Source organism: Xenopus laevis, chromosome 5S (assembly GCF_017654675.1).
Source record: "Xenopus laevis strain J_2021 chromosome 5S, Xenopus_laevis_v10.1, whole genome shotgun sequence".
In the NCBI taxonomy this organism is placed as follows: Eukaryota; Metazoa; Chordata; class Amphibia; order Anura; family Pipidae; genus Xenopus; species Xenopus laevis.
This window is the reverse complement of record NC_054380.1, coordinates 31084098-31099404: the sequence shown is the minus strand read 5'-3', so window position 1 is coordinate 31099404 and position 15307 is coordinate 31084098. Positions and strand designations below refer to the sequence as shown.

The window sequence follows — 15307 nt, the reverse complement described above, 5'->3', positions numbered from 1 at the left end:
TGAAGGTTTTGCCTGGAACCAGATAGTAAGCTGCATTCAAAACATTAAGATGGCAAAAGATAACCAAAGTTATTTTCCATATCTGTGTTGTACCTGCATATAGATCACACCAATCTGCTGCTACTGTCCTAAACTGATGTTCTCTAAAATGTGTCTGACTTGGCAGCTAAGAAGGCGTGCTTAATCACAAACCTGTGTGTTTTAAGAAATAAAATTTCACCTATGTTCCTGCTCAGTAAATTGATTTTGCTCTTTAGAGTTGAGTTGGCCAGTAGATGGACTCCCTAAGCACAAATCCCCAACCAGTGACTTGTGAGCAACATGTTGCTCACCAACCCCTTGGATGTTGCTTCCAGTGGCCTTAAAAACGTATTAATAAAATCTAGGCTTGGAGGCAAGTTGTGTACGACAACAGGTGTAATGCCAAATAGTGCCTCTTGTAGGCTGCCCGTCTACATTGGGGCTTCCAAATAGCCAATTACTGTCTTTATTTGGCATCCCCAGGAACTCCATACTTGTGTTGCTACCAGACTCTTTTCACATATGAATGTAGCTCATGGGTTAAAAGGGCTGGGGATTCCCACTTTAAATGAACTAACTATAAATACAAACACCAAAGCTATCTGCATTAAACATGATATACTGAGGTGGCTTTAGCGGGGAACATGCAGTAGACCTCATGGGTTTAAATAGATTAGTGCACAATATATTGGAAAAGTCACACATATTTACCTGCTTTCTGTTATACAAATTGCTGAGTATAGAAAATAAATGTAAGCAATATGAACCAGCACAATATAATAAATATGCAAATAAGTTCTTCCTATTCAAAATGTCCTGCTGTGAATATAAATTATGATTTTTCTCTATCAGGAAAGACTTGTAATCTCATTATTTAACAATGAAAACATGGTTGTTTTCCTTACAAATAATATAAGATTCATGCTTAAAGCCAAAAACTGTATTTGCTATGGATTTTCACTTTCTAATAATCCAGAATATACATTAAACAGTGTAGGGGATTGACTGATTTATTATTTTTTTTCATTATAGATAACATACATTATAATGAGATAAATTAGTTAATGTCTTTTGAACTGAATTCTGGTTTAGGTGTCTGGCTTCTCCTCCCGCACACAAGCTCAAAAATACAGAAGGGTTCATTTACTACCAAACATCATCAGTGCAGTTAGTTGCAGTTGCAGGAGAGGCACAACTATGTTTTAGTGAAATTTACCTTAACTGGCAGCTGTCAAGTTTCTTGACATGGCAGGGTCAAATATCTGGCCCATTTCCCCAACAACTGGCCTAGCAATAATTACCACTTTTCTTACATTGGAATTTTCATTGGTCACAGCTTTATTACAAGACATACACAATAATGATAAATAACCATAAAAACTATAAATATAATTAGCAGGTACATAGTAACAGTGTTAGTATGCAACAATAAATATTGACAGTGATATAAGAGTAATATTACATAAATACACAGTATCTGCAAGAGACCAATGCTCCTAGAGAGGAAACATCCAACCATGTCCCACTGACAAACTTGGGACCTGCCAAACTCTGCACTGCCAACACCCATCACCATTGCCAGGAACTAACAGGCTATCATCCTTGAAACTCTAGCCTAACCATAATCCCCAAATACTCACATTTCCAAGTTTAATTAGCTTGTATTTCACTTAGACCAACCACAATTGTGACAACTAGCACAAAGGAATTAACCCAAGGGATGGCGAGTGGGACTCTGATTGCTCTATCCAAAATGGATACCCTTCCTAAAAGCACTTGATCCAAATTAACTACACTCCGTCCCCAAGGCTAAGTAACAAACCAAACTATTGACCTCTGCCTGGCACAAAGGAACTGTATATTTTTCACAATATTTAAGAAAACAATTATATTACAGGTATGGGATCTGTTATCCAGAAACCCATTATCCAGAGAGCTCGAATTACGGAAAGGCCATCTTCCGTAGATTATATTTTATCCAAATGATACAATTTTTAAAAAATGATTTCCCTTTTCTCTATAATAATAAAACAATACTTTGTACTTGATCCAAACCAAGATATAATTAATCCTTATTGGAAACAGAACCACCCTATTAGGTTTATTTAAAACATCATGGTAAAGCATTCCTGGTGACATAATACAGAGATAATACAGGTATGGGATCCATTTTCTAGAAACTCATTATCCAGAAAGCTCAAAATCACGGAAATGCTGTCTCCCATTGACTTTATTTTATCCAAATAATCCAAAATTTAAAAACTCATTTTCTTTTTCCCTATAATAATAAAACAGTACCTTGTACTTGATCCAAACTAAGGTATAATAAATCCTTATAGGAAGCAGAACCAGCCTATTGGGTTTATTTAATATTTGATTTTCTAGCGGACTTAAGATATGAAGATCCAAATTACGGAAAGATCCATTATCTGGAAAGCCCCAGGTCCCGAGCATTCTGGATAACAAGGCCCATACCTGTACTATAATTATTTATATCATTTAACATTTATTTTAACATTGAAGTTGTCCATATTTATGATTTTTGGAAACATTTGGAAAGCTACTACCTTAAAATTGTTGGAGTATTTTTGTTTGCCCAATGCACATGGTTAGGGATCATGAAACTCTTATTAAGATCAGTCTTAAAATAATTGAGTACCCTGGGCTTTTAAACCCACAGAGATTCAATCTAGATGCCTGGATTTTCTGTAATTGTTCTCTGTGAGAGTAAGTATGGCACGGGCAAATTAAGATGTGGTTCTAATTATCCATTTCTGTATTATTAAACATTGTATTTTATTTTGCTGGCAAAACAAGAATTGTATTATGCTTGTATTTTAAAAATGATGTTAATGCGTTTAAGTAAAGCTGGCCATAGATGTTGAGATTTTTAAAAGATCAGATCCTGATCGTGAGACCATGATCTTCTCAGAACGATCGTACGATCGTACGAATCTACCATCAACTAAAAAGACCAATTTACCAGGAAAACAAAGGAGAGCTGCCTGCTTGGCCCTGCAAACATAGAGAGATTGCACTGGGACCGACAAAGATTTTTTGACCTGGCCGATCAATTTCCCGACAGATGTCGGCCGAAAAATCATAAGATGTACGATCGTTCGAATACCACTAACCGCACGATAATTTTGAAGGATTGGTCGGGCTTCCCTAAAATCGGTCGTTCGGCAAAAAGAATCGTCGCGTCTATGGGGACCTTAACTCCAAGCTAACAAAGATGTAACATAAGCAATTAAGATTTCATAATATTAATCCCAGATAGGCCACTGTTAGGGAACAGGACCTTTCATTAGACTAGTGATCCCCAACCAGTAGCTCGTGAGCAACATGTTGCTCTCCAACCCCTTTGATGTTGCTCCCAGTGGCCTCAAAGCAGGTGATTATTTTTTAATTCCAGGCTTGGAGACAAGTTTTGGTTGTATAAAAACCAGTGTACTGCCAAACAGAGCCTCAATGTAGGCTGACAATCCACATAGGTGCTGCCAAATGGCCAATCAAAGCCCTTATTTGGCACCCCAAGAACATTTTTCTTGCTAGTGTTGCTCCCCAACTCCTTTTACTTATGAATGTTGCTTATGGGTTCAAAAGGTTGGAGATCCCTGTAGACAGTGTTTTGTCACTTGAGGCAATGTATTTAGCACACTTTAAAGTGACAAACCCTACATCAAATTTTAAAAACCCCTAAGAACCACCACCTCCAGTCTATAGCAAGAACGAAGCATCTCCCTGTGCTGAGAAATAATAAGTTAACCTGATTATAACGCAGAAGAAAACTTGCAATATTTTGAGGCACTTTACAATCAAAAAGCAATGAGGCTTGAATTGTGGTTACACATGAAGAGTCTATGAATTGAACAGCTATAACTGTTTCTATTGAATTAGTAAGTCTCTCTGCTGACCACACTTGCTTGATACCTTTCTAATGTAACTCACAGATATTCTGGCTCATTTATAAACTTTGCTCGGCGAAGAATGATACGCACAGTGAATATGTTTGCCCTGTGTATGTTATATTCATAAAGCTGGATAAGAGTGGTGTAAATAACCGACAAACAGAATTGCAATTTTTTTTCCCCACTGTGAATGTCCATAAGAGCTATTTAAATATTGCAAAAATCACAAATATTTATGCACATGCGTCACGACTTAAGTGTGAAAAATCGTGAATTGATTTCGCAAATCGTGAATTTAAATTGCTGTCAACGTTATTTTCACAGTGGCCACACTCATGCAAACACCCATCACATTTGCAAGCCGTTTGCGAAAATTTGTTCGCAATGCGAATTCGTAAAAAGAGGAAAGATGGGCATAGCAGTGCAATATGACCATTTGTGATTAAATATGTGCTGCATGAACTTTATAAATGACCCCCAATGTGTTTAATTTCAGCATTGTGATTTGCTGCAGGATGCTCAGCTTATCTGTTGATGATGCCTTGAGCAACAAAACGTTGTCTCTTAAGGGTTAAGGTAATTGCTTAAAATGCTTGTAATGGTCAGAGTTTATTGACAATATTTCTCCCTGCTGCCCATTTTTTGGATGACAGCACTTGCTTGATAGCTATCTAATCACAATTTTGTGATTTGCAGCAGGATGCTCAGCTTCTTTGCTGATGATGCTTTGAGCAACAAAACCTATTTGATACATGTAATGTCCCTCAAATGGGTGGTTTCTCTTTAAATTACATTTTAGTAAGATGTAGACAGTGCAGTTCTGAGACAACTTGCAATTGGCCTTCATTTTTTTTGTGTTTTTTAAATTATTTAGCTTTTTGATCAGTATCTCTCCCGTTTGGAATTTCTGAAGCTACCTGGTTGCTAGGGTGCAATTTACCCTAGCAACCACAACATTATGTAAATGAGAGACTGGAATATGAATAGAAGAGGACCTGAATAGTAATTAAAACAACAACAATAATATTGTATTACAGTCCAATACTCCTTTTACAGCAGGGGTCAGTGACCCCCTATTTAAAAGCTGAAGAGGCAGCAGTTAAATAATTCAGACACCCTAAGGAATAAACAAATTAAAAGCAATTGAAAAGTTGCTAAGCATGGGTCATTCTAAAACATGTTAATAGGTAGCTTAAAGGTGAACTACCCCTTTTCCATTAGTGCAGTGTGGATATTTTATATACCCTGAACTATACCTGTCTGCAGCAAGAGGCATCACATTGCTTAGAACCTATAGATGTTTGTATAATTCAAGGAAAGCATAAACATCATCTAAAGGAAAAGTATCTAAAATAACCTTTGTTCTGCCTTTCTTTTTACTGTAGGCAAATATGAAATGCTCCCATTCATAACCTCTGATATACTCAACAGATTAGGCTCATAGTCATGCCAAAAACATGCAGTTACTGACACTTTTGCTTACTCATTGACATTTTTTCTTGCACACTCATGTACTCACCAACTTTTAATGCCTTTTCATCAGTGTATTTGTTTGGTTTGACATCTTGAAATTGGTTATGTTAAATCGGTGGTGTTATAATACTTTATCCTGAACTTTAGAATACGAATCAGGGAGATTAGTGCCCAAAGTAGAGAAGATTTGTTGCTGAGCAACTAATCTCCCCATCTGCCACCATCCTTGTAGTAGGGTTGTGAGAACAAATATTTTCAAGATGAAACATTACATTCCAATTATTTCAAGTAACAATAATTTGTGAGGCAGCATCATGGCAACTGTGACCATAACCACCTAGTCATTCTGAAATGTATGTTGAAAAATGGTTGACGTTGGGTGTTGACTATGACTATGATAAGAATTGAAGATCTTGGTGAGAAAAGGCTGAAAATATAAAATACATTAGAGTCAGTTTTAAAGCTGAGAGATATGTTGTGTGCATATATCTGTTCCAGTAATGGAACTGTTTATAAATTGTGCTTAAATCTATACAATACACAGTGGGGTAAATTCACTATAGGACGAATCGCCTAACGCTAGCGTTAATTCGCTAGTGTAGCGCATTTTCATTAATTAGATGATTCACTAACGGACGCTGGCGTAAATTCGCTAGTGTTACTTCGCACCCTTATGCCTGCCGAATTTGCGCAACGGACGTAACTACGCAAATTCACTGACGCCCGAATTTTTCTGAACGCTACCTTTTACGCCAGACTTCCTTCGCCACCTCAGACCAAGCGAAGTGCAATAGAGTAGATAGGGATTGCTTCAAAAAAAGTTAAACATTTTTCTAAGTCCCAAAAAACACTGGCGTTTTTTCTTTTTTTATGGGTGGGTGATAGGCTGAAAAAGATCGAAATTTTTTTGGGGTTACCCTCCTTCCCCCCTACATTTCCTAACTCATGGTACCTTACAGTGGGCACATGTGTAGGGCAAAATAAAATTTTTATTTGCTGGTTTGAAGGTTTCCCAGGCTTGTGTAGTGCTGCTACGTATACTTCCACTGTAAATTCAATTTTGCGCCGTATTCAAATTAATCATCGCTAGTGTAACTTCGCTTTGCTTGGCAAATTAATGCTAGTGAAACTTTGCAACCTTACGCTTCCCCTGAGCGCAACTTCGGATTTTAGTGAATTTGCGCAGCGCTGGCGAAAATACGCCTGGCGAAGTGCGGCGAAGCGGACACTGGTGCAACTACAAATCTTAGTGAATTTGCCCCAGTATCTGTACTTAATCTTTTGTGTTGTGAGTAACTCTGTGAGCTCATGGTTTGCTCCTAGCATTGTGGAACAACTTATTATGTCCTGATCCACCTAAGGAACTTTACTCCAATGACTAACATCCATTAACTTATCTTATGAATGTACAGAATTGCTTTGCTGCACAATATCGGACTGGCCCACTGGGATACCAGGAAAACTCCCGGTGGGCCCAGGTGTCAGTGGGCCCTTGTGCTGCTAAATATTTGACCTATTTCATGGTCATTCCCTATTTCTATGAGAACAAAGAGGCCAAATAGATGGAATAATAGATTATAGTATGTAAAGAAAAAAGACTAGGGGAATAGAGGTTGATTAAGGAGAGGAGGAATATTAGTAGTGAGGGTGGGCCCCTGGTCCAAGAATTTTTGGTGGGGCCCCTGGTCAAAGGTTTTGGGTGGGCCCTGGTGCCCCAGTCCGACACTGCACACTTAAGCATGTCATAGTGGTAAAAAAAAGTTCCATTACAAATTTACAAAACTGAATATAGGTAAGTGACTTATTTGCACCATTTCTTGCAATTCAGCCCTACAACATTCCCCATTATCCAGCACATAAAATATGTAAACTGTCTTATTACTCATTTTGTTGGCGATTACTTGCATTCCTGCTTTTCCTTACTTCATTTATTTTTACTGCTTTCAGGAAGATAAAAGCCATTAGGCAAATGTGACCGGTATTTCCTACTTACAACTGGTGCCACGGAAGCAAGTAAAATAACCAGATGCATAATATGGATGGTTTAATTGAACAGAACAATGTGCTGATGCATAATAAAATCACAGAGGCTGGGAAAAAGAATGGCTTAATCAACACCAGAAATTTAATGGCCGAAAATAAAGATGGGATGGTATCTGTGTATCCAACCCCTCAATACCAGAGCCACGTTGTTGGAAATATTTCGCCGCTGACTGGAAGAGACAAAATTAAAAATGAACCCGTTCAGCAACTCTTGGATCCAAACATGCTTCAAAAAACTGTGGAGTCCCACTACCGGCCAAATATTATTCTGTATTCGGAGAATGTCTTGCGCTCTTGGGGAGAGAATGTCAGCACTGAGTGTTGTGAAACCACATTTATAGAAGACAGATCGCCCACCAAAGACAGTCTTGATTACCTGGATAGCAAGTTCATAGACCTTTCATCTGAAGACATCAAAATTCATACTCTCTCATATGACGTTGAAGAAGAGGACGACTTCCAGGAGCTGGAGGTCAGTATTACAATAACGTATGAATAATTTATGACCAGGGTGCTTATAAAAAGGTCCTTTAAGGCGAGCTGAATCCCATTACATGACATACGTTTTATTCCCATCTTAACTTCAAATTTAATGTTCTTTACTTCACTCACTGCAGCTGACATATCTGCCTATTTATCAATCTTTACACGCATTTCTTCCACTATCATGAATAGCGCAGTAAAATCGAAATGGAAATGAACGGAATTTACCAGATAAAAATAGGAGCAATCATTTTAAAGTGCCTCTAATAAAGGTTGTGAAGGAAAATGTATTTATAAGAATTCCATTAAGAAAAACTGTTTTCCAACCACATATTCCCTTTACCCCATCCCGTAATAATATGTCAAATGTGAAAAAATGTATTTTTCACATTTTCTCATTACCGTCCTGTGCTGCATTCATTTAACATTCAGAAATATCATTGTAAGAGCTCAGCATGGGTTTTTTTTTCATAAGGCTAATGTCTCACTGGGTTTTCCATATAAATTAAAGTGTTACCAGCAGAGATGAATTAATAAATAGGATCCTAACACCTATCAAATGAAAACTTTATGCTGTCACCCAATGGAATAAATGTAACAAAGGTTTTTCACATTGGCTTCATAATATATAAGTAATGTGGTGTAATGTCCCATAAATTAGTTTTATAATACTACAGTTGCAAAACCTTTTCTTCTTATTATTATTATAGCAGAGTTAAAAGAGAGAGTTCACCTTAAAGGGGCAGTAGTGAGTGTAATGAGTAGAGCTTGTGCCCACCTTACTTGTTGCCTATAGTTTTAATCATGACAAATCTATTGTTATTGTTATTATGCTAAATAGGGAAATTGAACCTCCTCCAAATTTTGAGTTTGTGGGATTACCAGTATACAAACCCTGTCCTTTGTTATGACAGTTTAGGTAGTAGGAGTCCATGATGCAGGGCAATGGGAATCTAATTGTTAATGGGATCCTGTCATCGGAAATGTTTTTTTCAAAACGCATCAGTTAATAGTGCTACTCCAGCAGAATTCTGCACTGAAATCCATTTATCAAAAGAGCAATCAGATTTTTTTATATTCAATTTTGAAATCTGACATGGTTCTAGACATTTTGTCAATTTCCCAGCTGCCCCTGGTCATGTGACTTGTGCCTGCACTTTAGGAGAGAAATGCTTTCTGGCAGGCTGCTGTTTTGTCTACTCAATGTAACTGAAGGAGTCTTAGTAGGACATGAGTTTTTACTATTGAGTGTTGTTCTTAGATCTACCAGGCAGCTGTTATCTTGTGTTAGGGAGCTGTTATCTGGTTACCTTCCCATTGCTCTTTTGTTTGACTGCTGGGGGGGAAAGGGAGGGGGTGATATCACTCCAACTTGCAGTACAGCAGTAAAGAGTGATTGAAGTTTATCAGAGCACAAGTCACATGACTTGGGGCAGCTGGAAAATTGACAATATGTCTAGCCCCATGTCAGATTTCAAAATTTAATATAAAAAAAACCTGTTTGCTCTTTTGAGAAATGGATTTCAGTGCAGAATTCTGCTGGAGCAACACTATTAATTTATTCATTTTGAAATTTTTTTTTTTAGGGGCAAAATTACTAAAGGGTGAAGTGACTAACGCTGGTGAAAAATTGTTTTCATGATTTTTCATGACATCGCAGATTTACTAACAGGCGCTGGCGTAGATTCATTAATGAAGGAGATAGACTGCAGCACTACTTCACACTCTAACGTCAGGTGAATTTTCAATCTGGTGAAGGGACATAACTACGCAAATTCACTAAGATGCAGATTTTACTGAATGTTACTTCTTGTGCCAGACTTGCCTTCGCCACCTCAGTCCAGACAAAGTGCAATAGAGTAGATAGGAGTTCCTCATAAAAAATTTGAAAATTTTTCTAAGCCCCAAAAAACACTGGCGACTTTACATTTTTCAGGGTGATAGGCTGCAAAAAATCGTACATTTTTTTTAGTGTACCCGGCTTCCCCCCTACATTTCCTAACATATGGCACTATATTTATATAAACTATACACTGGGCTCATGTGTAGGGCATTGTAAGTTTATAACAACTCTATTTTCTTTTATTAAGGTTCCCTGGGTTTGTGTAGTGCAAATTATTTGCTGCAACATATACGTCCATTGAGATTTAACTTCCCGGCGTATGCAAATTAGCCAACGCTAGTAAACTAGCGTTGTCCTGGCAAATTTTCACCTGGCGAATTTTGGCGATGTGAGCGAAGCCGTCGCTGGCGAATTTCCGGAGGATAGTGAATTTGCCCCATAGAGTAGCTTCAGTTAACTGTTGACAAATTATTTTATTTTTATGTTCAGTACAAGCCTTATTTAATGAACACATGTTGGACAAGAGGTATGCAGCCCCTTGCATGCAGCATGTTAGCAACAAAAATAATTAATGACAGTTTTCAATTAACTCTATGTTTTTAAATTTGTGTTTGCAATGTGAATGAATGTTCAAAAGATACACAATATACAGTAAACATAGAATATAAATGTCACAATATAATGCTGATTAGTAATTAATACAAATAATTACTACATGGCAGCACAGAAACCAGTGCAATTAGCATCAGAATTTAATAATCAGCCCTGTAGCATCATCTTATATTACAGACAAACCTCATTTTCTGCTTAATAATTAGTGACGACCCCTAAGCTTAGCTTCTCAACAGCTGCTCAGAGCCCACTGAGCATGTGAGTGTCACAGACACTTTCCAAGATGGTGACCCCCTGTGACAAGTTTAAAGTCCTGGATCATTGCTGCTATTGACAAGCTGAAACTTTAGGCTGATGCAATAAGTTCAATATATAAAATATGTCATTTTAAACCATATTAATTTTTAGGGTTTAGTTCTACTTTAAGAGGGGTACTGTTAATTTATTGTAAGCAATTTTCGATTGTTATATGCAGCCTTCAGCGGCTAGTGTTTTACACATGTACACATGCTATTTATTTGTTGTAATAATGTTGGACTGTTTTGGCGGTTAATTTATCGTAAGCTTGTGTAGTAATAAATCAAGCTGCAGCCTTTCCATCCAAGTTGTTGTGGCTGTGAGTGTTTACTGAGGTGTGGGGGTTTGGACTGAAATTGTGATATCTTTCACAAGATCAGGGCATGGAGAAAGCATCCTTTTATCAATGAAGAGAATATGAAATTCTAAGGGCTTTTTCTTTTGATAAAATCAGCGTTCTTCTTTCACAGTGATAAATGTGTAGCAAATGAATTAAATACATACTGTAACACTTAAGGCTGCTCTTTCCTTAAAACTATATGAATTGTATGTGGAAAGTTATATAGAAAAACGCTTCTATTAATCTATTCTTTTAAGTTGGAGGTGAGTCTCACCTAAGTATCTTTAAACAATGAGCATATTTATCAAAGGACGAAAGGACAATTAACTACAGTTTTCTCATAATAATTTCACATCTCTTTATTCACTTGTATAGGGCCATAGCCTTGCTGACAGCTCAATCAAAGAGAGTGCTCTTGTGTATGGTGCCTGCTTCTTTATTATTTATGCTTAATTACTATAGTTATAACAATGGGCAAAGCTCCCAGTTCCCCCGATACATCATCCTGAAAAATGGGTGCCATAGTCCTAGTATGAGCAATGGAGTATTCAGGTTGGCTTTCCTGAAGCAGCACAGGTAGGTTTCACCATAGTTAGAACTACAGTTCGGAACTATAAAAAAAAAGCAGCTAACATCCATAGAAAAAAGTGAACTCTTTTTGTCAAACCACTCAAATAGAGCTGTCAGTCTCAATGAATACACTCTGGAGGCAGTGCCACCATCCCAGTTAGTGGCTAAATTTCTGGCTTATTCCAGGTCTCTGAACTCAACACAAAGGGGCATATTCATCAAGGGTCGAATTTCGAATTGAAAAAACGCCGAAATTAAAATTCAAAAACACCAACCAAAATTAAGTTGAAGGTTTTTTTGGGTCGAAAAGGCCTGTTTTCGATGGAATAGGTCCATATTTGGCCGAATTAGAATCTTTTGAATTCAAGGAATAGCGCATTCGATCGAATTAGATTAGAAGTTTTTCCCAATAAAAAAATTAGATTTTTCAAAAAAATAGGCTAAAACAGCAATTTGGTAGGTTTTAGATGGCGAATCATCGAAATTGAATTTTTAAAGAGACAGTACATGATATATTTCAAAAATTAGAATTTTTGATTTTTTTTCAAATTTAAATCGAATTTGGACTATTCCCTTGTCGAAGTACACTAAAATAGCGCAAAATTCGAATTTTTTCAATTCGAAAATTCACCTCGACCTTTGATAAACCCAGTAATGGGTGCAATGTGCAAAAGAAAAGCAGAATATGAGTGGGGGGTGAAAACAAAATACAGGGTAAGTGGCACTAGAAAAGAGTATTTAAGTAAACTAACATTATACTACAGTATATTGTGAACCCTCATAGCAGGGCAATGGGTTTGTTTATGCATGTTTCATGGTTTGTTTCTGTTTGTTGTTCTGTTTATATTTAAATACCATGAATAATCCAATTTATACTGCTGACTCAGAAGTACCAGTACGTCGTGGCATGGTTAATTATATTTCTGGAAAAATTGCATTGCTAGGCAGTGGTGGTGACTTTATGGTGAACACTCAGGGGGTTTATGTTTTAAAGTCCGAATGGTAAAAACTTGAAAGATTTAGAGAATTTTTCAAGATCCGTGGATGCAAAAAGTCTGAATCCGAAAATACTCCTTCTTCAACCTGTCGAGGTCATGTAAAAGTCAAAGGCAGAGGTTTTATTTACAATTTGACGATATTATTGTCTGCGCTGGGTTTCGTATGATAATTTGAACATTTCTGGCTTTTCATCCGATTTCACAAAAAAATCTGACTTTTTGGGTGTCAAATCAAAAAATTTGGATTTGAAAGATTCGCAGTTTAGTGCGACAATCTGAAAAAGTCACGGTTTTTGACAATCCTATTTTTATGTGTTTTTTTTAGTGATAAATAAGGATAAATCATGGATTCTACTTTGGTTGGACTTTTTTTATTTAGTAACTTTCCAGAATAGTGTGACCACTATGGGAACCACTGCTAGGAAATTCACATAGAACAACAAAGAACCCAGAAGCATAGATTACATGGTCAGATACTTGCCCATTGCTGAAGATTCTATCAAGTATTGCTGGTGAAGGGGTTAATTTTACAATAGTGATATCAAATTCCCAACACTGCATTTATCAATGAGCGTCCTTCTCTTTAGTAATAATAGGGCAGAAGTGAAATTAATTGAAAGCTGACACGTCCATTTTTATTGCACATCACGTTCCATACAAAAGTCGTTTCATTACAGTTTGTGTAGATAAAGAGCTTAATAACCAACCATACATTTTATAGCAGGTGATCATCCGAAATGCAGAATTGATTAAAATACGGATGGATGATGCTTAGTGAAAAGATAAAATCCATCTGCATAATTAAACTTTTATTAACTGGTCGCCTGCGGGAAGCGGTACATGGCAGCCCAAAGCCTCTTAAATATTGTAGAGGAAGATGGGTCTCATACAAAAGTAATTTTAATATTCAGCCTTTTTGGACATTTTGCAGCCTCTTTGTCTGTGCGCTGGGTTACACACACTATACTGTGAGAAATATTAGCCACAGAGTGCATACTGAAACCTTAACTCACATGTATCAAGGGACCCATGTTATGACATAAACTGACTAGTGCTTTAGCAGTTATATTATATATAAGTATTTTTTTTCTATTAAATGCACAAATATGGCCTTAATCTGTCTGTAGTTACAGTTACACGGGCTGTAAAAACTGAATTTTATGATATTCCCTAAACTGGATAATAATTGCCAATGTTCCACATCACTCCAACCTCCTGCAGGTGCAACATCTGAGCAGTGCGCCCCATATATTTAAAAAAAAATGGAAAATATACAGTTTTGTGTCCAGTTGAACTCAGATTATGATACTGTTGGGCCTGGTAAATTAGTCTCCCAGTATTATTTAGCTGGCAGTTCCCGAGTGTTATAGATGCCTACCTGGGTCCTAAAATACAGTTAGGAGGGGTACCTGTTTCCTTATCCTGCTTAAAGCTATGCCCCTTTGGTGTTCACACAGTGACCAGTAGATGGCACTGTGCTACAGTATAAAATCCTGGGTAGCCATGTGCTCAGGGTCCATCTTGTGTTAGCCCTGGCCTGAGCAGGCAGGCAATCCAGTGGAACCTAGACAGGTCAGGTCTAGAAAGGATAGCCTACTCACCTTAAGAGGTCACTCTAGGAGTGACAGATAGACAGGCTATTTAGCTGAGCAGCTTCAGGCTCCTTAGAGGATTGTGAGTGGGATTATGATCCTGGGTACTAATTGCCCAGAAGTAGGGAATAAGGGTCTGAAAATACGCTAGCGACACCTTCGCCGCACTTCATGAAGTTTCGCCAGGGCGCCGTTAATTCACTAAAAACCAAAGTTGCGCTCAGGGAGGCAAAAGGTAGCGAAGTTGCACTAGCGTTACTTCGTCAAGCAAATCGAAGTTACGCTAGCGATGCCTAATTTGCATATGGTGCCAAGTTAAAGTACAATGGACGTATATGTAGCAGCAAATACATTACATTACACAAGCCTGGGAAACCTTTATAAAATAAAATAGAGTTGTTATTTTGCCCTATACATGTGCCCACTGTATAGTTTAAGTGCCATATGTTAGGAAATGTAGGGGGGAAAGAGGGTACCCCCAAAAAAAATTACGATCTTTTTCAGCCTATCACCCTTAAAAACGTAAAAGGGTACAAAGTAGCGATATAGTAGGTCCACTTTGCTAGCGAATTTACACTAGTACAAATAAGTAAATTGGCGAAGTAACGAAATGACGTCACACTGGTGAATTTGCGCTAGCGTTAGCCACTTCGCGCTTTAGTAAATTTGCCCCTAAGTGTACAGACCTAGGGATGTGAGTTTCCCCTCAGGTTCCACTTAGGAAAACTACTGAAAGCTGAGTGTACCAATGAACATATCTATTGTACAAGAACATCCACAATGGAGTGTACAAACAGAGCAAGTCGGTAACCCAAGTGGTTGCTGTGTACATGTTCCCATCCCTGCGGGGACTGATACTGACTAGAGAATTTGTCCCGTTTCTCTTTGCCGAAAAATGTGCAAATATCCCGTGAAATTTGCGAATTTCCCGTGAAATTTGCGAATTTCCCGTGAAATTTGCAAAACGGTGAAAAATTTGTGAGACATGAATTCTGATGCACGTGTCAGTTCTGACGCTTGCGTCAAATTTGATGCTGGTATTAAAGTCAATTTGTTCCGAATAATGTTGGTGCGTGATGGGTTTGACACGAGCAACTTTTCCGACGTGCGTCCAACATTTTTTG

The 15307-nt window shown here is 37.6% G+C and overlaps 1 protein-coding gene across 3 annotated transcripts in view; it reads left to right on the top strand.

Annotated features, from left to right (window-relative positions):
* syndig1.S (synapse differentiation inducing 1 S homeolog) overlaps nt 1–15307 on the top strand; it is a 192431-nt gene that overhangs the window by 59502 nt on the left and 117622 nt on the right. For all 3 annotated transcript variants that reach the window (XM_041564363.1, XM_018265132.2, XM_041564364.1), the window contains exon 2: nt 7353–7920. In XM_041564363.1, coding sequence (XP_041420297.1) covers nt 7432–7920 — 489 coding nt within the window. In that variant the 5' untranslated portion in view covers nt 7353–7431. The remainder of the gene's footprint in view (nt 1–7352; nt 7921–15307) is intronic.